The sequence below is a fragment of the Lepidochelys kempii genome, chromosome 8 (genome assembly GCF_965140265.1).
Source record: "Lepidochelys kempii isolate rLepKem1 chromosome 8, rLepKem1.hap2, whole genome shotgun sequence".
Taxonomy (NCBI): Eukaryota; Metazoa; Chordata; order Testudines; family Cheloniidae; genus Lepidochelys; species Lepidochelys kempii.
Window position 1 is genome coordinate 89,915,767 of NC_133263.1, and position 24,446 is coordinate 89,940,212.

At 43.8% G+C, this 24,446-nt stretch overlaps 1 protein-coding gene across 3 annotated transcripts in view; it reads left to right on the top strand.

Annotated features, from left to right (window-relative positions):
• The window catches only part of JAK1 (Janus kinase 1), a 101,882-nt gene that overhangs the window by 35,280 nt on the left and 42,156 nt on the right, over positions 1–24,446 (top strand). Inside the window, exon 2 of one of the 3 annotated variants that reach the window (XM_073357433.1) lies at positions 22,314–22,393. The exons of 1 other annotated variant lie outside the window; for it this stretch is intronic. In XM_073357433.1, the coding sequence (XP_073213534.1) occupies positions 22,388–22,393 (6 nt within the window). In that variant the 5' untranslated portion in view covers positions 22,314–22,387. The remainder of the gene's footprint in view (positions 1–22,313; positions 22,394–24,446) is intronic. One more of the 3 variants, XM_073357434.1, reaches the window with a different exon arrangement.

Consider the following 24,446-nt stretch of genomic DNA (forward strand, 5'->3'; position numbering starts at 1 on the left):
ATGCGAGTCGACATCCTCACTGTTAGGTTGTAGCTTAAGGAGTAACTCGACTGCCAAACATGACGTGCTGGCGAGACCCATCAGCATATTCCTCAGCATTTCGGGATCCATTCCCGCAGACTAAAAGGGAAGACAGAGCGCGCATTCAAAAAAACGTTGACAGATGGTGCCAAATGTGGACGGAAGCACAGGGATTGCTGGGATGCGAAGCGATGCATCACGGGGCATTGGGACAGGACCCAGAATGTCCCGCACATGCTGCCCCCTTCCCACAAGCCACAGCGCAAGAATGGGAAGAGGTGCCCTGTGGGATAGCTGCCCATAATGTACCGCTCCCAATGCCGCTGCAAGTGCCGCAAATGTGGCCACGCCAGTGCGCTTGCAGCTGACAGTGTGGACACCCTGCAGCACTTTCCTTACTGCGCTCTCCGAGGGCTGGTTTAACTCACAGGGCTCTACATCTGCAAGTATAGCCATGCCCTTAGTCAGGCACATATTAGCAATGAACCCTTTAAGAGTTACCTTTTTATACCCTTTAACAACAAGTGATGTCATTGCCACTTACTGACTTCATCTAAACACCGATTTGAGACAGTTCACTGCTATTTCCAGTCTCAATCCAGATAAGATTTACAGCCTCCTTTCTCCCCAAGGCCTTTTCTTCCTCTCCTTCTTGCTGGTATGTGGGGTGGGAAGGTCCATGTTGGCTCTTTCTAAAACAGATTGTCTTATTGAAAAACATCTGCAGTCACCTCTGTCAGTCAGAAGCTTTTTTAATTTTTTTTTTTTAGAAATTTCACGTTATTTCGTTAGTTATTCTTTGAACCAGACATCCTGCCTACTTCATTCCTTCTGGCCTTATAACTAATTACTTTTAGGGCCTTTCTTTACAACACATATCTTTAACCAAACTTAAATTAGCTTTAATCTTCCAGTTTTATGTTTATCCTACAAAGGACATACATGCTATGGGCTGGAGGGTTGGCTGCACAGCATAATCTGCTGGTGATGAGGAGTCAGGATTCCTTCCTCCAGCTGCTTGAGAATGTGACGGGATCCCCAGGGTGCAGCCTGGGACTGTGGGAGCACTGTGCCCCCTTGTCCAGATCTGTTCTGCCCCCAACAAACTTCTATTCATGGAACTTTTTGAAACTTTGCACTTTTAGAGAGAGGTAAGGGGTTGACGCTGTGTACACAAATTTGCAATAGGGTTGAGGTCTGTTGTTTCTCGACTCTATATATTATTTATTTATTTATTTTAAAACATTTTTGTTGTTAACATGCTTGTTATCTCTGGAGAGACAAATCCGCAGTTTGAGAACTGCAAATCTAAGCATCTCTGATGGTATCTTCTAGCCTGAGCACTGAGTCCCATTGGGTAGATAGAAAGAGAAACCTACATAATCTGTACAGAAGCTCCTGGGACCCCATCAGATTGGGTCCCTAATTCATGAGCTATTGGAACTCATTTACAAAACTTTTCTTAAACATTACATGAATGTATTGTCTCATACTACAGAATTAGAATTTATCATCTGTATTCGACGATGAGATATCTTTGAGCTATAATGTATCTTAATTAAAACTATCTTTAGATAGGTTTTTTCCTCAAAAAGCATTTTATCAAAAACATCTTGATTTAAATAAAAAAATCTGATTTTTTTTATTTAAAAAAAAAATCATTGAATTTTATCCACCCTGCTCCAGAGTCGTGTAGGCCCGTACTGTGTAGCTCAGGGGTGGGCAAACTTTTTGGCCCGAGGACCACATCTGGGTATGGAAATTGTATAGTGGGCCATGAATGCTCACGAAATTGGGGTTGGGGTGAGGGCTCTGGCTGCGGGTGTGGGCTCTGGGGTGGGGCCAGAAATGAGGTGTTCATGGTGTGGGAGGGGGCTCCGGCCTGGGGTAGGGAAGGTGGTGTGCAGGTGGGGGAGTGAGGGCTCCAGCTGGGGGTATGGGCTCTGGGGTGGGGCTGGGGATGAGGGGTTTGGGGTGTAGGAGGGTGCTCCGGGCTGGGACCAAGGGGTTTGGAGTGCGGGAGGGGGATCAGGGCTGGGGCAGGGGACCTGGGCACCGGGGGTGGTGGCTCAGGGGTGCAGGCTCCGGGTAGTGCTTACCTCCTATGTGGAGGCGTGGCCAGGTGGCTCTGCAGCGCACTGCGCCATCCGCAGGCGCTGCCCCTGCAGTTCCCATTGGCTGCAGTTCCTGGCCAATGGGACCTGCAGGGGCAGTACAGCGGTGTAGCATGCGGAGCGGAGCCCCCTGGCTGCCCCTATGCTTAGGAACTGGAGGGGGGACATGCTGCTGCTCCCAGGAGCTGCACGGAGCAGCCCCCGACCCTGCTCCCCAGCTGGAGTGCCAGAGTGGGGCAAGTTGCAGTGGGGGAGGTTTAGATTGGATATTAGGAAAAACTTTTTCACTAAGAGGGTGGTGAAACACTGGAATGCGTTACCTAGGGAGGTGGTAGAATCTCCTTCCTTAGAGGTTTTTAAGGTCAGGCTTGACAAAGCCCTGGCTGGGATGATTTAACTGGGAATTGGTCCTGCTTTGAGCAGGGGGTTGGACTAGATGACCTTCTGGGGTCCCTTCCAACCCTGATATTCTATGATTCTATGATTCTAAGCCCCAGACCTCCGCAGGAGCTAAAGGACAACATTAAAATGGCTGGCGAGCCATAGGTTGCCCACCCTGGTGTACCGGCTGCCTGTGGCAGCCTCTGGTTTTGGAGAACAAATAAATATGATGGGTAACTGCACTTTTATTTTATTAAAGAAGGATAACTTTCTATTGCTTTCAAGCTCTCTTTGCAAAGTAAAAATAAGCTGAACGTTAGGTTTTGTTTTATCACTGATGTCCCTAAAGGTCACAGATGATACATGATTTCCCGCCTACTCCTACCTCCCTCACCCACAATCACCTAAGGCTGGCCTTTGAGACCTATGAAACCCACAGCCAAAACCCCTCAAATTTTGACAGGGCCCTCAGCTTTCTGTGGAAGACTGCAATAGATAGTGCAGGATACTTCTCTGCTGAGAAGTTACCCCAGCCTCTGACCACAAAAGAGTAGTAGGGCAAGCAGCCCAAGAGCATGAGGATAAGTCCATCAATGGCTATTAGTCAAGATGGTCAGCGATGCAACCCCATGCTCTCCGTGTCCCTAAGCTTCTGACTGCCAGATGCTGAGACGGGACAAAAGGGGAGGTAACATCTGGGTAACATCTTGCTAATTGTTCATTGCCTTTGACGCATCTGACAGAGTTTCCTATCCTGGTTCCTGGGCAACAAAACTCCTTTGTTTTTGTTTCTTTCTCTTCCCCCACTCTGGGAGTAATGCACCCTTGTTTCAAGTTAAATGAGCCTAAATATGCTAAAGAGGATCCATACTAATGCGGCGAGCACCCAGAGAGCTCAACATGTATTATCAGTAGAGAAATTCTTAAATGTTCCTATTGTGGACACCCCTTAAATTGAACCTACTTAGTCCTTACCTGGGAGAACCTCCCTGACTGTCTCTGAACTAACTGTACAGCTGTTTGCAGAGCCAAAGAAAGAGTTTAAAGGGCTGAGTGCCAACTCTGTTGCATTTCTAGCCTCCTTCCTTCTAGCACTAAGGTAAGGGTGTGACCATGACAAACAAGTGACTTCACAACTACTACAACTCTTACATGTAACTTCCCTACACTGAGAAGGACCCAACACAAGATTCCACTGGCTCCTTCCCCTACTGCCAGGAACCAGCTCAAAAACTAGATAGTTTGGGAGAATAGAAACACTGACCCAGGAAGTAGCACCTCATTCTCTCCCCAACCACCGAGGCAGAGCAGAACCCCTCCCCCAATGCCAGATATAAGTACTGCATCAGAACATTTGCTACTCTTCTTTTATCTGGCCACCAAACAACCTATCACCTGTGCCTTTTAAAAAATGTCTCCTATTTGCAACTCCACTTTCCACTACTCCTAAGTGGAGTTTCACCAGCTTTGTCCCTCCACGGGTATCTGACACACCAATAGATCACTACTACTGCCAATCAGGTGGTTCACTTGCACCAGGGAAGGACTCAAGTAAGTCATAACAGGGAAAAGTAAAAACAATGGAAACAGCAGCCAGTGCTCAGAAAGCTCACTGGACAGTACGTCCAGTCCAGGGAAAACTGCTGCTTTACAAGAGCCCAGACCAGACAAATGGCAGGAACTCAGTCTCATGTTGTTCAATTCAAGATGTTACTGCGCTACAAATAACAATAAAAGTTTCCCAGGGAAACTGATTATGACGATGTTCACAGGACTCATTGTTTTGGGGAAACTCGACATCCAGGTGCACAAAGCTTTTGATTGTATAGCCTCACACCTTCAGTCTGAACTTTTCACTTCAGGCTGCTCACAGGGAATCTCGAGACCCAAACACATAGCTGGCCATCACCTGGATTGGCTGCTGGACATGGACACAAATGCAAAAATCACCCCTCTACCCTGGGATTGAGCCTATCTACTTGACATCAGTTCTCCCTTCATGGCCACAACCTACTACAGCAGCTACATTCCACTGGGACGGTGAAACCACCTATCAACAAGGGGAAGTCTGACAGTGCAAGAGACAGAACTGTCACAGGAGCTGGGCCTTGACTATGGAACTCAGGCCAGGCCTGCACTACGAGCATTTTGAAGGTCTAGCTATACCAGTATGCTATACTCCTCGTGTGGATGCTGTGTGTACCACTCTTTCTCATGGGGAACATAAAACATCTTTATGAAAACTGGTGTCCAGCTGATGAGGTGGTTACCTGAATATCCCTCCACCCTTCTGTTTTAGAAAGTCTAATTTACCTACCTAGTAGTTGTTGGTGGTTTTTTTTAATAAGATTTGCCATCACCTTGGTAGCTAGGCACCTCCCATGAGAAGGAACTGTAAAAATCTCTCTTTTCTAGCCCTGCTGGCAGGAAAAAGCTCAAAGTTATTGTTGAGAATTAAAAAAAACCAACAACAGGATGAGGGTGCTGTTGTTCTTGAGAGCGTTATTGCAGGAAAACCAAGTAGAAGCGAAGGGGTTTGCATTAAGTTCTGAATGTGCTGAAGGTGGTGGCCATTCTTACTGGCAGCAAGTTCCGTGGTCTTGGTTTGAGGTCTCTAAAAATTCAGTCTTCTGCAGATGTAGGTCTTCCTCCTTTCCAGTGGAGTGAAGCTGCTGGATGAGGTTATCACCATAGAAGGAAAGATGATCTCTCAGGTAGCTAGCGCCAATACCACACAGAGCTTTGAAAAATCAGTACAGTGACCTTGAACTCTGTACAGTGGATAGCCAGTATGGGAGAAGTGAAAAGAGGTATCATTTCTAATACTCTGAGCTGGTATGTAGATGAGCTGCTGTATTCTGGACTAGCTCTAGCTTCCTTAGGACATCATGCTTCATTCCTTTGTATAAACTAGAAACTAGAGGTCAAGCCTGGAAGTTACAAAGGGGTGGATCACTGTGTCCAGATCAGTGTCTGATAGTATCAGGCATAATCTTTTTAGCCAGCCACAGATGGAAATGGGTATCTTTTACCACCATGGCTATTTGGGTGTCTAACTGCATTGCAGAGTTGATGAAGACTCCAAGGTTGTAGACTGATCTAGTAATCTGAGAGAAGGTTGCGTTCAATGGTGGGGGTTATAATGCAGAGCAGGGTGGATTTATTTAAATCACCAAGTAGAAAGCATGGTCTTGTGAGCACTGGACTGGCATTTAGGAGACCTGATTTCAGTTCTCAGTTCCGTCAGTTTCCCTGTGACCTTGGATAAATCACTTAATCTCTGTGCCTCAGTTACCCATTAATAAAATGAGGACGCCGATACTATTTTTCTGCCTTTTTGAACTACTATCTTGTCTTTTTAAATGCTAAGTTCTTTGGGGCAGGCTCTGTCACTGTTACGGAGTCCTGTTCTTGGTTGGGGTCTCATGCTATTACCACATTTCAAATAGTAAATCCAACTTTTCCTAAAATACCAATATCTATTTTTTTAAAAGACTAACACTTGGGATTCCCCTTGTTGGAGGTATCCGAGTTGAGGAGAGCTTTGTTTCTCACAGTACTTTGGCTGATATGTACCCAGTACCATAACAGTGAGTGGGAAGAGGGCTACTATTTGTACAGTACAGTGCTAAGGGCATTGGAGGTGCTTTACAGAGAGAGAATACAAACAGATCCCTGCCCTGGAAAGCTTGCAACGTAAATAAACATACAAAGGAAGAGGAGAGGGAGCAATAAAAAGCAGTGCAATTTAAAGGTTACAGACAAAACTTGGAATTATAATATTCCCACTCGTACACACACTTTCTACTCAGTAAATGAAATTAGTTGACAGCCCAATGCAGGGTAGAGGTGGGTGGGCTAAGGCTAACTGTCATCCCTGAACAGTTGTGTTTTGAGGAAGAGCTTGGAGGAAGAGAGGGTGTTCACGCTAGGCATTCAGGTGCCCAGGAGGGATAGGGATATAAGCACTGATTGTTCTTGCTTTTTGAGACCTCCAGCCCACCAAGTCTCACTGATGCAACACAATCCCCAGAGCTCTGGCTACTTTGTAGGAAGCAAAGTAGCTTGAATACTAGTTGTTTCCTGGAGGAGGGGAGAAGGAGACTCTGAAACTTTACCATAGCTCTACCATAGCTCATTGCTGGGGCACCAAATTGGGAGAGATGGCAAGTATGTGCACCATACAATGAATTTCATGCAATCTTATCTACTTCAGAAGGGGAAAAAGTGCGAGCCAACGCTGCTGGTATTTCAGCTTGCAGTTTCAGAGAGTCTAGACACTTCAGACTTTAGATATTAAGGGGCTACTACGACTCCCATAGAAGTCAGTGGAAGTCTTTTTTCTTAAGTTTAATGGTAGTTGGATTAGTCCCAAAGTCAACCTTTTAATATTCCAAACACATGAAAAAGAAACCAGTCATGTCCTGTAGTGTTTCTTTTCTGGGGTTTGAGAATAGATTTTAATAGATCTGTTTCCATAGCAATCTCTAATTCCCACCTGCCCCCCTCCAGTTCTCTGCTTCTTTTACAGATACTATACCATACTTTAGCCAATGCTCCCACAGGGGCCTTTCTCAGATAACTGTCCAATACAGCATGGATTTTGATATGTGTGCCACAATGAATAATTTCCCTACTTCTTGATGATCTCTATTGTTGAGATGAACACTTATACTGCTGTCACCTTCTCTGCTTCTGAACCAAACTCGAGGAAGCCCCTTAAATCAGCAGGCTGCCACCAGGAAGAGGCTGGGTTTCCTAAAGAGCTGCTTCATTGCTGGGAAAGTGATATGGCTCATTGCCACTGTCGTTCCATAACTCATGTGTAAGGTGAAAAAACACAGTGAGAAAGGAGAAGAGTAGGAAGAGAAAGGTGACATAGGCTGAAGGGAAGGGCAGAGAAAATAAAAGAAGAAAGAGATTAAAAGTTAAGGGCAAATGAACCATACACTCCATCCCATGCAAGCTAAAAACTTCTTGTCCCTGCAAATCTTTTTAGCCTGGAATCCCCCTTCAGTCTTATTAGCATCCAGCCTGTACAGTATAATCATAGAATCATAGAATATCAGGGATGGAAGGGACCTCAGGAGATCATCTAGTCCAACCCCCTACTCAAAGCAGGACCAATCCCCAACTAAATCATCCCAGCCAGGGCTCTGTCAAGCCTGACCTTAAAAACCTCAAAGGAAGGAGATTCCACCACCTCCCTAGGTAACGCATATCAGTGCTTCACTATCCTCCCAGTGAAGAAGTTTTTCCTAATATCCAATCTAAACCTCCCCCACTGTAACTTGAGACCATTACTCCTTGTTCTGTCATCTGGTACCACTGAGAACAGTCTAGATCCATCCACTTTGGAACCCCCTTTCAGGTAGTTGAAAGCAGCTATCAAATCCCCCCTCATTCTTCTCTTCTTCAGACTAAACAATCCCAGTTCCCTCAGCCTCTCCTCATAAGTCATGTGTTCCAGTCCCCTAATAATTTTTGTTGCCCTCCGCTGGACGCTTTCCAATTTTTCCACATCCTTCTTGTAGTGTGGGGCCCAAAACTGGACACAGTACTCCAGATGAGGCCTCACCAATGTCGAATAGAGGGGAATGATCATGTCCCTTGATCTGCTGGCAATGCCCCTACTTATACAGCCCAAAATGCCGTTAGCCCTCTTGGCAACAAGGGCACACTGTTGACTTATATCTAGCTTCTCATCCACTGTAACCCTTAGGTCCTCTTCTGCAGAACTGCTGCCGAGCCATTCGGTCCCTAGTCTGTAACGGTGCATGGGATTCTTCCTTCCTAAGTGCAGGACTCTGCACTTGTTGAACCTCATCAGATTTCTTTTGGCCCAATCCTCTAACTTATCTAGGTCCCTCTGTATCCTATCCTACTCTCCAGCATATCTACCAGTCCTCCAAGTTTAGTGTAATCTGCAAACTTGCTGAGGGTGCAGTCCACGCCATCCTCCAGATCATTAATGAAGATATTGAACAAAACCGGCCCCAGGACCGACCTTTGAGGCACTTCGCTTGATACTGGCTGCCAACTAGACATGGAGCCATTGATCACTACCAGTTGAGCCCGACAATTTAGCCAGCTTTCTATCCACCTTATAGTCCATTCATCCAGCCCATACTTCTTTAACTTGCTGGCAAGAATATTGTGGGAGACCGTGTCAAAAGCTTTGCTAAAGTCAAGGAACAACATGTCCACTGCTTTCCCCTCATTCACAGAGCCAGTTATCTCGTCATAGAAGGCAATTAGATTAATCAGGCATGACTTGCCCTTGGTGAATCCATGCTGACTGTTCCTGATCACTTTCCTCTCCTCTAAGTGCTTCAGAATTGATTCCTTGAGGACCTGCTCTATGATTTTTCCAGGGACTGAGGTGAGGCTGGACTTGTGCTCCATGGACTTGTGCTCGTCCAGCTTTTCTAAATAGTCCAGAACCACTTCTTTCTCTACAGAGGGCTGGTCACCTCCTCCCCATGCTGTGCTGCCCAGTGCAGTAGTCTGGTAGCTGACCTTGTTCGTGAAGACAGAGGCAAAAAAAGCACTGTCCACATCCTCTGTCACTATATTGCCTCCCTCATTCAGTAAGGGGCCCACACTTTCCTTGACTTTCTTCTTGTTTTTAACATACCTGAAGAAACCCTTCTTGTTACTCTTAACATCTCTTGCTAGCTGCAACTCCAAGTGTGATTTGGCGTTCCTGCTTTCACTCCTGCATGCCTGAGCAATATTTTTATACTCCTCCCTGGTCATTTGTCTAATCTTCCCCTTCCTGTAAGCTTCTTTTTTGTGTTTAAGATCAGCAAGGATTTCACTGTTAAGCCAAGCTGATCGCCTGCCATATTTACTATTCTTTCTACACATTGGGATGGTTTGTTCCTGTAACCTCAATAAGAATTCTTTAAAATACAGCCAGCTCTCCTGGGTGCCTTTCCCCCTCATGTTGTTCTCCCAGGGGATCCTGCCCATCAGTTCCCTGAGGGAGTCAAAGTCTGCTTTTCTGAAGTCCAGGGTCTATATTCTGCTGCTCTCCTTTCTTCCTTGTGTCAGGATCCTGAACTCTCATGGTCACTGCCTCCCAGATTCCCATCCACTTTTGCTTCCCCTACTAATTCTTCCCGGTTTGTGAGCAGCAGGTCAAGAAGAGCTCTGCCCCTAGTTGGTTCCTCCACACTTGCACCAGGAAATTGTCCCCTACACTTTCCAAAAACTTCTTTCGATTCTCTGTGCGCCACTGTATTGCTCTCCCAGCAGATATCAGGGTGATTGAAGTCTCCCATGAGAACCAGGGCCTGCGATCTAGTAACTTCCATTAGTTGCCGGAAGAAAGCCTCGTCAAAGTAAACTCTGTTTAAAATGTTTGACTTGTGAAAGGCTGGGTTTAATTCTTTTCACTGACATGATGCTATGCCCAGGTCTCTCCCAAGCCCTTCCCTTGGGGCACAGTTTATTCCCTCGGGGCACAGTTCAGACGAAAACCCCATACAAAGTAACACAAAACAAAACTAGTCCCCTGATCTACACAAAGGCAGGGGCGCAGAGGCCCTTCACTCTGTACCTCTCTCTGCTCCAGGACTAGTCACAAGAGCCACCCTCCCTCCTGCAAATCTCCCACTGAGCTGGCTCCGCCCTTAACAGGGATCACACCTGTTTTGTCTCCAGCTAGGTCTGATCATTTAAACAGGCTGGCCCCTGGTCTCCTTGCCCTTAAGGCTATAGGCTAGTGTTTGGTGCATTGGCTTCATGATGAGTATACAAGTGTACAAATGTCTCTGGTATTTCTAAGGTGTCTATCATCTTGGTATTTAAATATTTATGCCTATTTGCATCTAAGGAGACTAGTACTAAAGTGCAGATTTCAGTTATGTCATAGTGGTTCTCTTAAACTGCCTCAGCATGGGAAAGTGCTCAATATTGACTGAACACTTTATGAGAATATGATGAATTGGATAGTATCTGCCCAGGAATTGTATGATGTCATTTGAAATTACCGATAGATTGGAAAGTGTGGGTAAGGAAGACAGATTCAGATATGGTCTCTTTAAGGCAATGGAAGCCTTGTTAGCATCTAAAGAATTTCAGCTAGGAAAGACAGAAAATATGCCTAGTGTGAGGTAGAGGGGTGTGTCTGTGAGGAGAATGCTAGATACAGATAGGACAGTTAAACAAAAGAAAGTGACCTTTACTTGGATGTCCAAGTAAGCTAGGAAAAGATCTTCATAAAAAGATGACATCTAACTAGGTTCAAAGAAGCTGTTGAAATCATCTGAAAAGGGTTAGGAAGTGGACATCACTCAGTTCACTCAAGGAAACTGAGCCCATATAATATTGAATATGGCCCCAGTCAATCAGTGCAGGTCATCATGCCTGCATGGGGTCCCACTGAACTCAGACTCCATATGAGCAAATCCTTTTTGCAGGATTAGGTTGTTAAAACTGGAAATGTGTCTATTTGCTCATATGCAGTGCAGGTAGCATTGCCTGTAGTTAAGGCTGCCAGACATATCCCATTGTAAAATCCTGTTTTCAGTTGCTTAGAACTTTGCCAGACTTTAACAGTTTGGGCTGAAATTTTCCAGGGTGTCTGCCTTAGGCTGATTTGTTTTAGAAAATTTCAGCAAACATGGGTCAGCTGTTTCTCCAATTAAGTGCCATAGAAAGGCCCAGAGGAAATTATGATTATGTATGCAGAGCAGGGTTTGAATAGTATGCAGGAAATAAGGCATGAGGGCATATTGCACAATGAATATAAAACATACTATTGAATAGCTGCTCATTTAGGGTGACCAGACATCCTGATAAAATCGGAACTGTCCCGATATTTAGTTCTTTGTCCAGCATCCCGACCGATGCATGGTCAGGACGCCATTTGTCCCGATATTGCGGCTTTGCCGCTCTGGCATGTTTTTGTTGTTGTTGTTGTTGTTTTTTGGTTCCCCCATGTGTCCTGATATTTTGTCTGTTTAATCTGGGCACCCTATGCTCATTCAAAGAGCACAGTCCATCCTGGCACTAAATGAGGCAGGAGTCCTGGGGGAAAATACAATATGATTATGTAATTAAAGACTGTATCATAAGGCATACACACAAGAGGGCTGAGTTACACAGACACAGGCAGCCTTACTGCTGCCATTTCCTAATCTTTGGGTGTGTGACTTTGCAACATTAATATACTTATAATGCTGTTTTGCGAATGTTGTTGGAAAGAAATATCCCTCCCACCCCCCATGTACAAATATGAATTGTCCCATGGCTGAGTCAAACAGCAGGAGATTTCAAATTATTCAATTACTGTACCTGGTAGGCCAGCAAAGCTAATAATGAGCTTGAGACATGGAAGCTTGAACCGTGACACAGTGCCCTGCTAAGGGTCAGAAAAGGAGTTGGACAGTCTGGAGGAGAGAGACCCTGAACTAATACTTTTCTCTTTTCTATAACCTCAAGAGCAAATCTATGGACTCTTAGACGTGGATATGATCTGAATACCATGGGTTTTTGTTTCTGAAAAGAATGTCCCTTGTTTAGTTAAGGTCTTTGTGATCTTAGGCTGTTTTGGGTATATTCATATATAGCCCATAGGATTAGTACAGTGGAATTCATTTAGTGTTGTGAAAGTCCATTGAGTTGCATTGTATTAGTTTGGGACTTTAGTGAGCTTCCCTATAGCAGTTGATTGTAATGAGTTCTCTATTAGATTGTTTTTAAAAAACTGAGAAAAAGGTAGAGTGTAATAAGTAGGACTCCTTGACCTGCTTTGAATGTACAGTGCCTAACACTGTAATTACTTAGGGGAAGTTGTGCTAAAAGTTAGCTTCTTTGCCTCCCTTGTTATAAGTTAGTCTACAAATTCATGGCATGGTTCACAAACTCTGAATCCAATGTATATTTTCTATGACAATCAAATATCCCTGACCTGAAGAACAGCTCTGTGTAGCTTGAAAGCTTGTCTTTTATACAACAAAAGTTGGACCAATAGAAGTAGGGCTGTCAAGTGATTTCAACAAATTAATCGCACGATTAAACAATAATAGAATACCATTTATTTAAATATTTTTGGATGTTTTCTGCATTTTCAAATATATTGATTTCAATTACAACAGAGAATACAAAGTGTACGGTGCTCACGTGCATCCGATGAAGTGAGCTGTAGCTCACGAAAGCTCATGCTCAAATAAATTGGTTAGTCTCTAAGGTGCCACAAGTCCTCCTTTTCTTTTTGCGAATACAGACTAACACGGCTGTTACTCTGAAAAGTGCTCACTTTATATTTTATTTTTGATTACAAATATTTGCACTGTAAAAAAACAAAATAAATAGTATTTTTCAGTTCCCCTAATACAAGTACTGTAGTGCAATCTCTTTATCATGAAAATTGAACTTAAAAATGTAGAATTATGTATAAAAAATAACTGCATTCAAAAAAAAAACAATTTAAAACTTTAGCGCCTACATGTCCACTCAGTCCTACTTCAGCCAATCACGCAGACAAACAAGTTTGGTTACAATTTGCAGGAGATAATTTTGCCCACTTCTTATTTACAGTGTCACCTGAAAGTGAGAACAGGCATTCTCATGGCACTGTTTTAGCCAGCGCCACAAGATATTTACGTGCCAGATGCGCTAAAGATTCATATGTCCCTTTATACTTCAGCCACCATTCCAGAATGCGTACGTCCATGCTGAAGACGGGTTCTGCTTGATAACGATCCAAAGCAGAGTGAACCATCAGATGCCACCAGCAGAAGGTTGATTTTCTTTTTTGGTGGTTCGGGTTCTGTAGTTTCCACATCAGAGTGTTGTGCTTTTAAGACTTCTGAAAGCATGCTCCACACCTCGTCCCTCTCAGATTTTGAACAGCACTTCAGATTCTTAAACCTTGGGTTGAGTGATATAGCTATCTTTAGAAATCTCATTGGTGCCTTCTTTGTATTTTATCAAATCTGCTGTGAAAGTGTTCTTAAAACGAACATGTACTGGGTCATCATCTGAGACTGCTATAACATGAAATATATGGCAGAATGCAGGTAAAACAGAACAGGAAACATACAATTCTCCCCCACGGAGTTCAATCACAAATTTAATTAATGTATTTTTTTTAACGAGCATCATCAGCATGGAAGCAAGTCCTCTGGAATGGTGTCTGAAGCATGAAGGGGTGTACGAATGTTTAGCATATCTGGCACGTAAATACCTTGCAATGCTGGCTACAAAAGTGCCATGTAAATGCTTGTTCTCACTTCCAGGTGACACAGTAAATAAGAATCAGGCAGCAGAATCTCCCATAAATGTAAACAAACTTGTTTGTCTTAGCGATTAGCTGAACAAGAAGTAGGACTGAATGGACTTGTAGGCACTAAAGTTTTACATTGTTTTGTTTTTGAGTGCGGTTATGTAACATACAAAAAATCTACATTTGTAAGTTACACTTTCACAATAAAGAGATTGCACTACAGTACTTGTATGAGGTGAATTGAAAAATACTATTTCTTTTGTTTATCATTTTTACAGTGCAAATATTTGTAATAAAAAAGAATATAAAGTGAATACTGTATACTTTGTATTCTGTGTTGTAATAGGGGGAGTGAGGAGGTGGGCAGATGGGGGGCTGGGGAGGATGATGAGGCTAGTGTCAGGGAGGGCCCTAGCGGAGGAGTAAGGAGGGGAGCAGTGAGCCAGCAGCAGGGTGACAAGGCAGGCAGGGGGGGTATGGCTGCGAATGGGGGAGTGAGGAGGTGAGTGGGGGAGTGAGGAGGGACACAGGAAGCGAGCGGAGGGGGGTGTGAGGAGGTGATCAGTGGGCATATGGGCAATGGGTGGCACCCCTCTTTGGGTAGGCTAGCTCTTTATTGGACTCGGAATACCAGTATATTATACTGGCAGAACTCCTAGTGTGGATGCAATTTATGTTGACAGAACTGTGCTTTTGTAAGTATAGCATATTCCATCATCTCCCAAGCAAAACCAGCCATACCCGTAAAGTGCAATTTTGCTGGTATTAACTGAACCTACACTAGGGGCTTCTGCTGAGACAGCTGTATTGGTCAGGGATCACATCACCTCACACTCCTGATCAACATATCTATGCCAACAGAAGTCTGTAATGTAGACAAGGCCTAAGCTTTCCATTAATTTCCAACTCCATTTCTTTTAATAAATCCACTGGCTTCTTGTTTCTGGTTCAAGGAGAGATCTGCAAAGAATTTTAAAAACATTGGTGTTATGCCCTTTTTGTATATAGAAGGCTTGAAAAGCTTTTTAAAAAATAAAAACATAAACCAGCAGGTAAGGCGTGGGTGTTTTTGTTTTTTGCCTTAGAAATATAAGGAATGTCAAGTCTGATCTTCCCTGGTTTTGCTGATGGACTTCTTGGTGGGAGATCTCACAACTTAATTGAAGATGTGGAAGGGTTAAATCTTTAACCAATAGATCATGTTCATTAAGCATTAGAGTTTAAATAAAGACCCTCAGGACCTTACTAGAGCAAAAATCCAGTAAAGTTCAAAAACCACGAACAAAGAAGTTTTTAAAAGTCTGGCATTTAGAATCCCTTTTTTTTGTTTCTCTACTTCTTGGATGTCCTAATTTCACTAGGGCCTTGTCTGTATGAGAAAAGTTGCATCAGTGAACTAAACAGGTGTGGTTAAACTGGTGCAACCTGCTCATGTAGACCAACTTAAGTTTGTTTGTTTTTTTAAACAGAGTAATGGGTAAATATTTAGATTAACCTTTTTTGGAGTAATTCTATGCTGCTTGCTATTTCTAATTAAGGAGCAAGCAGCACAGTTGCAGAAAATAGTAAATTCTGTAAGAATTCTGAACATATTTAAATTTCATAGAATTCATGTGGTAATAAGAATATTGTCATTAAAACTCTTCAAGATAACCCAAAATGTAATGTGTGGCTACACATTAGGCTAGAACTGAGTGATCAGATTGTAGGACTTGTTGAAAATTTTCCATCAAAAGTGCTTTTCGAAGGAAACTTCAGTTTTTGATTAAATAGTTTTCCACAAGTATTGTCTTTCCATGGAAAAATTTGACTTCTTGTTAAAAAAAAATAAAAATAAAAATTGTTTTTTAACAAAAAGGTTAAACTTCTGGCAGGAAAACCCATTTTCTGACTAGTTCTACTTTGTCACCTTTCATGAAAAGTTCTCAAACAACATTCTGCTCAAAAATATTACATAAATAGTTATGTTTTCTGTATCTCTTTTCCTCGTACTGTATTGCTGCACAAAGACATGACTTCTGTTTTTCAGAATACTTTTGCTTCTCATTCTTATTCCACACCTGTAGCCAAGTGGTCAGATTCTCCTCTGTTACTCCTGAGGAATCCATTCACATATGGTTTACACATATGTAACTGCAGCAGAGTAGAAGATAGCCCATTATCTACTATTTGTGACTTGACAAAGGGCTGGTGGTTGAAAATGATTATTAAGCCACAGAAAGAAATAAGATTTTTCAGATAGGGACAAAATAGCCAGCACGAGCCAATGAACTCTTGAGAAACAATTTTCATACAAAAAGAAAAGGAGGACTTGTGGCACCTTAAATTTGTTAGTCTCTCAGTTGCCACAAGTCCTCCTTTTCTTTTTGCGGATACAGACTAACAAAGCTGCTACTCTGAGAATTTTCATACAAGTATTTGTAGTAATAAAAAGTTAGAAATCAGAAGTACAGACAAAATTGACATAGCCAGTTTGATTCTAAATGGAATGTTTGTTGGAGTTTTCCAGCGAGCATTAGTGGGTCTGTTTGAAAGTCTATGCTTTTTTAATGGTTAGGGTCCCATTTTGAAAAAATCCCAAGGCTTACCACCATGCCCATACACACTCCTTCTGCATGTGCTGCTGGTAGCAAGGATTATGACTTTTGTTGTTGTTGGTCAAATCTTACTTTTGGGTGGTTTCTTAGCTTTAGGTTTTTAATATGGTAGGTTTTATTTCAGACTTTGATAAATATTTTAACAGATTGTAGGAATACCATAGAAGAAATCTTAATATAAAATTGTGAAGCCTTCAAGAGGGTAATATTTAAAAAACACAAAACTCTCAAAATGTTTGGGAAATTTACATCTACACATTGTGGCTGTCTTCTGTTATTTATAATGAGATTAATCTACCCATTGGATCAAAACTGCCTAAAAGGTTGGACCTTGGGCTGAATTTTGGTTGCTTAAGCCCAGTTCTAGTTCAGACAGGGTATGAAAAGTGAAGCAAGTAGAACTCATGGATTGAGTAATGGCTCCAAACAATGAGTATAATTTTAAAAAAACACACCAGTAGGGGGTCCTCGGTTCATTACAAGCACACCTTGGCAAAACCACTATTTGTGGTGGCTATGCCCCATTTAATCTTTGAGACTCTTTAGCAGCTGCCGGTTTGTCAGCCTGTCTCCATAAACATGATTGTTCTGTTAACTGCCGACTTGTCATTGGAAATACCCTACCACTGAACATCACAAATGTCCGGTAGCATTATAGTCACTAAGCATAGCAGATGTTGTGGGGAGCAGAGTGAGGCAATCTTTAAGATAGCTGGGCCATAGTTTTAAAGTTTGAGAGGAGGACTTTAGAGTAGACCTAGAGTAAGACTGACACTATGTGTGTGATTTCTGTTTAGAAATCTAAATCTAACACTGTTTAGACGGTGGGCCTCTGCATGCTGCACTAGCTGCAGCTTCAGAGGAACCTTTCAGGGGCCACCTCAGCAGTAATCCAGTCTAGAGATGACAAGTGCATCATAATACACTTGCTGTGGGTCCCAGATCTGTTTATGCCATTAGATCTAGAATCTGAAAGTTGCAGGTACATAGTATATATGCACATTTCTGTACACAATTATTATTGTACAGAAACTTAAACTGTAAGCTCTTTGGGGCAGGAGCTGTCTTTTTGTTTTGTTTGTACAGTACCTAGCACAATGGGGTCCTGGTCTATGATAGTTCTATACTCCTGGGGGAATTCTGCGCCACTGGGCATGCACAGAGTTTATGTCCTCCCCAGATTTCTTTGCTTCCCCGCAGAAGAATGGCTGTCTGACGGGGAAGCAAAGAGAAGCCACAAGAGTGGTCATGTGAACCTTTTCAGCAGTATGTTTCAGGTGCCCAGGACAGCCAGCAGAGAGGTAAATCACTGTGGGGAAGGAGGCAGGGCTGGGGAAGATCCAGCTGGTGGCTCCTACCTTGCACCAGGCTCAGCTACTAGTCCTAGCTGGACTGGGGAGGACAGGACTTCCTCTTTCCTTGCATGGCATCTGCGGCCAGGTCAGACCCATCCCCAGTTTTCTCCCCCAGCTGGAAGAAGCTCTGCAAACTCCTCCCCCACCCCCACTTCTTACATCCATTGCTTCACCCATCCTCTCAACCCCTGTGCGTTCAGACCCCCTCATACCCAGACCCTTCCACCTCACCTCGCCTCCCTGCACTCAGAACCCCCCTTCCCTTGATGAGCCCCACTCCCTCGGCACCTGGACCATCCCGACGAGCCACCCACACCCAGATCCTCACTCCTATCCCCCGCCGAGCTCTAACCCCCCCCACACCCAGACCCCCCCCCCGCTGAGCCCCAACCACCTTCACCTGGACTCCGCTGCAGAATCCCATTACTGTTGCACCCAGAACCCCCCAACAAGCCCCCGTGCATCCAGATCCCCCCCACACCTAACCCTCTCAACCCACACGTGGATCCACCCACACTAAGCCCCTCCACACTCAGATCCTGCTGTGCTGAGCCTGCCTGTCCACACCTGGTGCACCTGGCACAGAGGGGCTGGGCCCTGGGGTGTTTCTGGGGCAGGCCTGTCCTTGCACTGTGTCAGGGTTGGGTGCAGCCTCACTGCTGAGTCCATGTCCTGGGAGGAGCTACACAGTGATCTCCTACCTCTGTGCAGCCAGTGGCCTGCCAACCTGGAGCTTCCACATTTATTTGACAGATAAAATTTGCAGAATTTTAAAATATTGTGCACAGAATTTTTATTTTTTTGATGCAGAATTTTTAATTTTTGGCACAGAATCCCCTCCTCCAGTCAAAGGATTATAGTGAAAGTTCTTCCTCAGTCAAGACTGTAGCATCCTATAGTGAAAGTGAGATGGAGTAGCGGCAACTAAACCTTGGTCTTCACCGAATCAGAACTCTACCAATTGTGGTGTACTGGAACAGTCACATGTACACAGCTGTAAGGTAGCAGGAGGTGGAGTAGAAAAGGGCTGCCACTACCAGCATATAGAGTCATCATTACTGGGCTACTCTTAACAAAACATGTGTGCTGTTGGCTGGAGAAAGCATTGGACCTCCAGCCCTACCCCCGGTGATCCAGCATTGTCTGTTAGGGCTGGCATCTTTATCTTTCATGTGGTGGGGAGGCATTTAGTTAATCTGAAATGTACCCCAAAAGTGTTTTAATTCTTTCATTGTATTGGTGTACATAACACAATTGTTATAGCAATGACCATCAATATTCTTAATGAAGGCGTACGAAAGAAGCTTGAAATGTAGAGTGTGGATTTTAAGTGATTTTATTCCATTTTTCTTTCAAGACATTGAATTTTGGTACTGAATGCAATAATATCAAGAAGACTATGTAATAAATGCTAAGTTATTGAGCAGACATGGATTGTCCCCAGAAATTTATTGTAAATGAAAGAGCACTTACTGTTCTTTGGTATTCCTGGAATTGTTACTATAATTGGAAACGAGTTATGAGTTAAGTGTAGCAAAAGAGCAGTGTGTTGAAAAGCAATAGGTCTGACTTATTATGAGATTTACAAGAAGCCAGGGTAGGCTTTTTATTTTCCTTTCACATTTTAAAGCTGCGGTATAATTTTTATGCTTGATTATATATGTGCTTGTCAGAATTTTTAATTTTATGGCTTCACAAACATATTAAAATAGAGTATGTTCTGGTTATGAAGGACTCTTATCATAAAGAGTGTCTTTATCGTTAGGTAAGTTGCCATATTAAAATCCTTGCATTTAAATTCTATCTTTCTGTGCAGAAATAATTATTGGCTTCTTTGCATATCCTAGTAATCTTCTCCTTTATTTTCCCTTCTCAAAACCTTGTTATTAGTCAGGGATGTGTCTGGAAACTCTAATTAGGAATTAACAAGGTTTGTGAATGGAAAGTGCGTGTGATTTACTTGCTAACGTCTGCTACATTGCCATTTTGTATATTTATGTTTGGTAGTATTCAAAATTTGCTAGCCACTTCCAAACACAAAGGGAAGATACACTAGATAGAATGTCCGACATGCTCAGGTGTGTGTCAGAACTAAGCTGTAAGGGATACCAAGCTACATTAAAGTCTGTGGATTGGTATAGGTATAGGTTTGAGCTCTAATACTGCTGCAGCAAAAAGAATGATCTTTTAGCTCAAGTGTGTGTTTAGAGGAAATGCCGGACACAAGTGGAAGGATCTGCTCATGGCCCACACCATGGATAGTGGTGTGATATGGTGAACAGAAGTCTGTTACCTTGAGGATGGGAGTTATTTTGTAGGCCATCCCCAAAACGCTGATGTTGCCTTTGGAGATTGCCACAGGGAAGAATAGCCGGGGAAATACATGCGACCACACTGTTGCTTATATAATTCTTATAAATTAAACAAGTTCTCCTTCAATTCAGAGCAGCCCTACTGATTCAGGCCACATAAATCATTGGCTCAGTTCCTTGCTGAATGAAATTCCTCAGAAATAAATATAATCCCTGCATTTGATGTTCACTCACTTGAGTAATTTCCTGTATTTTGCACAGTCCACTTGAGGATTTGCCATTTTTATTTTTGCTTGCCAGAAATTGCATCTACGTTAGGGTTCCAGTCCTACATGCCTTGTGCCAAGATTGACTGGACATCCCAGTTTACAGGGACAGTCCCAGGAGTTCTGGCTGGCAAAGTCTGAGGCATTTAGGGTGGGATTCACAAGGGGAATTTAGGTGTCTAGATCCAGCATTTAGGCACCACTGGCATTCACAAAGCCCCCGCTCAGTTGCCACCTAACCTTGTAAGTCCATAAATTCACTAGGCATCTAAGTTTCTGCTGTTAAAGTCCCCAAGATGCCTAAATTTCAGCAACTGTACATTTATGCATCTGCCTAAGTCCTGTTACTGTCCAGGAGCTTGACATCTTAATCATGGGAGTGGCAGATTAGGTGGGGGAACACCTGTCTTCACTGCTGGGCCTGATCCAGTACATAGTCTCAGAACATGTCTAATGTCCCCTTCCATCAAAGCTTGCACAAGTGAGGGGGAGCAGGAGGTGTGGTGTGGTGGTGCCCCCCCTTATACTCTAGTCTAGTGGTTAGAGAGTACTCACCCAAGAGGTGGGAGACCCAAGTTCAAATCCCTGGTCCCCAGCCGGCAGGGAGGAGGTTTGAATCTGGGTCTCCCACCTCCTGGGTAAGTTTTCTAATGACTGGGCTAAAGGTTATGGGGCAGGGGGGAACCTCTGCTTCCTTGGTGTTTCTTGAAAAAGTGTTGACCTGATTTAAGTACCTAACTCCAGGAGATGGTTCATCATTGTGAATCTCGGGTGGAGCTAGGCATCTAAAAGTCCTTCTCCTCTGCATTTTCTATTGGCTATTTTAGGCAGCTCCCTGCTCAGCATGTTGGCTTTTGTGAATCCCCTTCTCAGGCACCTAACTCTCCCATGCATTGTACAGGGAGTCTGGATGCCTAACTCGGGGTTGTGAACTCTCCTAGGCAGCAAGAGTGCCTACAGGTTAGGTGCTGCAGTGCTGAGCATAGCAGTGTCCCTCTTGTGAATCCCGCCTTTAGTCACCTGTCCCACTGGGGTTGCTATGATTCAGGTTTTCCTTCTCTCTCAGTACACGTTAGTCACCTCTCTGCTGTTTTAAGTGCTGCACAGCTGAATTGTGTTCTGAAGAACAGCTCCATGATCTATAGACCTCTTCACAATGAGGGAGAGGATCACAGATTCTAACTGGAAGAAAGGGTGATAGGAGTCCAGTGAGAACTGGGGAAGGATTTTTTTCTTGAAGAGAATAACTTGGTAAGAAGGAAAAGGAAAGGAGAACTGGGGGAGGAAAACTGTAGGGACTGGAGATGGGGAAAACTGGGGAAGAGGATAAGAACTGAAAGGGTAAGGGGGAGAGAAAAAAGGCAGATTTTGAGGAATGGGAGAAAAATGGGTGGGGAAACCTTTGCAATTTTTTTCATGTCAGTACTAGGTTGAAAGAAGAAGAGAGAAGGGTTATGATTGGAGGGAAAGGTTAAAAAAAAGCAAGAAGAAGTGAAATCAGAACACCCTAAAGAAGGAAAAGTGATAATAGAGACAGAAGAAGAGAGATAAGGATAAAGTTGAAATCTGTTGTGGAGAGATCAAAAAGAGAAGAGACTGGCTTAAAAAATACACTAAGGAGGGTGGAGCATAAGAGAAAATCCTGCTTGAATATTAGACTCTTCAGAGAAAGGAAGAATGGACAGCATCAAGAACATTTTGGGTGCTACCAAAATACAAATAATAAATAAGAGATGAGGCAGTGTCCCCTGGTTTTTGGTTTTGTAAATGGTTAGTCAGTGCAACCAGAGCTCCCATGGGCTCGAATGGGAGCGCCAGGTCCACAAAATGTCTTGGATATGCTCCTAGCTGTTTTTTAGTAGTTACATTTGAGATGGGACTTTCATTCTAAAGGCCTGATGCAAAGCACATTGAAGTCAGTGGAAAGATTCCCACTTAATGCAGTTGATTGAATGTCCATATATTATGTGGCTTATAAAACTTCTCAAAACAGCTCCCTTTTGAGTTGACATTTCTTCTCCTTGTTCCCAGACAGGGTTGAATTGCTTCTGGAAAGTTTGAAGAAAATCCATTCTACTGTTTTGGAAGACCAGACATTCAGATAAATGCAGGTGTGTTTTTTTTATGAAATACTTATGGAGGCTATATTTTTTGGCTTTCATTTGTAATGGAATTAGACTTCATTTAGAACTCCCCCCACAATAAAACCTGGGTTCTTTGTCAGTTATAAGAACATAAGAATGGCCATACTGGGTCAGACCAAAGGTCCATCCAGCCCAGTATCCTGTTTACCGACAGTGGCCAATGCCAGGTGCCCCAGACGGAGTATGTTAGGTATGTTAGCAACAAGAAAAAAGTCAAGGAAAGTGTGGGCCCCTTACTGAATGACGGAGGCAACCTAGTGACAGAGGATGTGGAAAAAGCTGATGTACTCAGTGCTTTTTTTGCCTCTGTCTTCACGAACAAGGTCAGCTACCAGACTACTGCACTGGGCAGCACAGCATGGGGAGGAGGTGACCAGCCCTCTGTAGAGAAAGAAGTGGTTCGGGACTATTTAGAAAAGCTGGACGAGCACAAGTCCATGGGGCCGGATGCGCTGCATCCGAGAGTGCTAAAGGAGTTGGCAGATGTGATTGCAGAGCCGTTGGCCATTACCTTTGAAAACTCATGGCGATCCGGGGAAGTCCCGGATGACTGGAAAAAGGCTAATGTAGTGCCCATCTTTAAAAAAGGGAAGAAGGAGGATCCAGGGAACTACAGGCCAGTCAGCCTCACCTCAGTCCCTGGAAAAATCATGGAGCAGGTCCTCAAGGAATCAATTCTGAAGCACTTAGAGGAGAGGAAAGTGATCAGGAACAGTCAGCATGGATTCACCAAGGGCAAGTCATGCCTGATTAATCTAATTGCCTTCTATGACGAGATAACTGGCTCTGTGAATGAGGGGAAAGCAGTGGACATGTTGTTCCTTGACCTTAGCAAAGCTTTTGACACGGTCTCCCACAATATTCTTGCCAGCAAGTTAAAGAAGTATGGGCTGGATGAATGGACTATAAGGTGGATAGAAAGCTGGCCAGATTGTCAGGCTCAACTGGTAGTGATCAATGGCTCCATGTCTAGTTGGTAGCCGGTATCAAGTGGAGTGCCCCAAGGGTTGGTCCTGGGTCCGATTTTGTTCAATATTTTCATAAATGATCTGGAGGATGGTGTGGATTGCACCCTCAGCAAGTTTGCAGATGACATTAAACTGGGAGGAGAGGTAGATACGCTGGAGGGTAGGGATAGGATACAGAGGGCCCTAGACAAATTAGAGGATTGGGCCAAAAGAAATCTGATGAGGTTCAACAAGGACAAGTGCAGAGTCCTGCACTTAGGACGGAAGAACCCCATGCACCGCTACAGACTAGGGACCGAATGGCTCGGCAGCAGTTCTGCAGAAGAGGACCTAAGGGTTACAGTGGATGAGAAGCTGGATATGAGTCAACAGTGTGCCCTTGTTGCCAAGAAGGCCAATGGCATTTTGGGATGTATACGTAGGGGCATTGCCAGCAGATCAAGGGACGTGATCGTTGCCCTCTATTCAACATTGGTGAGGCCTCATCTGGAGTACTGTGTCCAGTTTTGGGCCCCACACTACAAGAAGGATGTGGAAAAATTGGAAAGCATCCAGCGGAGGGCAACAAAAATGATTAGGGGACTGGAACACATGACTTATGAGGAGAGGCTGAGGGAACTGGGATTGTTTAGTCTGCGGAAGAGAAGAATGAGGGGGGATTTGTTAGCTGCTTTCAAGTACCTGAAAGGGGGTTCCAAAGTGGATGGATCTAGACTGTTCTCAGTTGTAGCTGATGACAGAACAAGGAGTAATGGTCTCAAGTTGCAGTGGGGGAGGTTTAGGTTGGATATTAGGAAAAACTTTTTCACTAGGAGGGTGGTGAAACACTGGAATGCGTTACCTAGGGAGGTGGTGGAATCTCCTTCCTTAGATATTTTTAAGGACAAGCTTGACTGAGCCCTGGCTGGGATGATTTAGTTGGGGATTGGTCCTGCTTTGAGCAGGGGGTTGGACTAGATGACCTCCTAAGGTACCTTCCAATCCTGATATTCTAACCTAACAGGTAATGATCAGTGATCTCTCTCCTGCCGTCCCTCTCCACCCTCTGACAA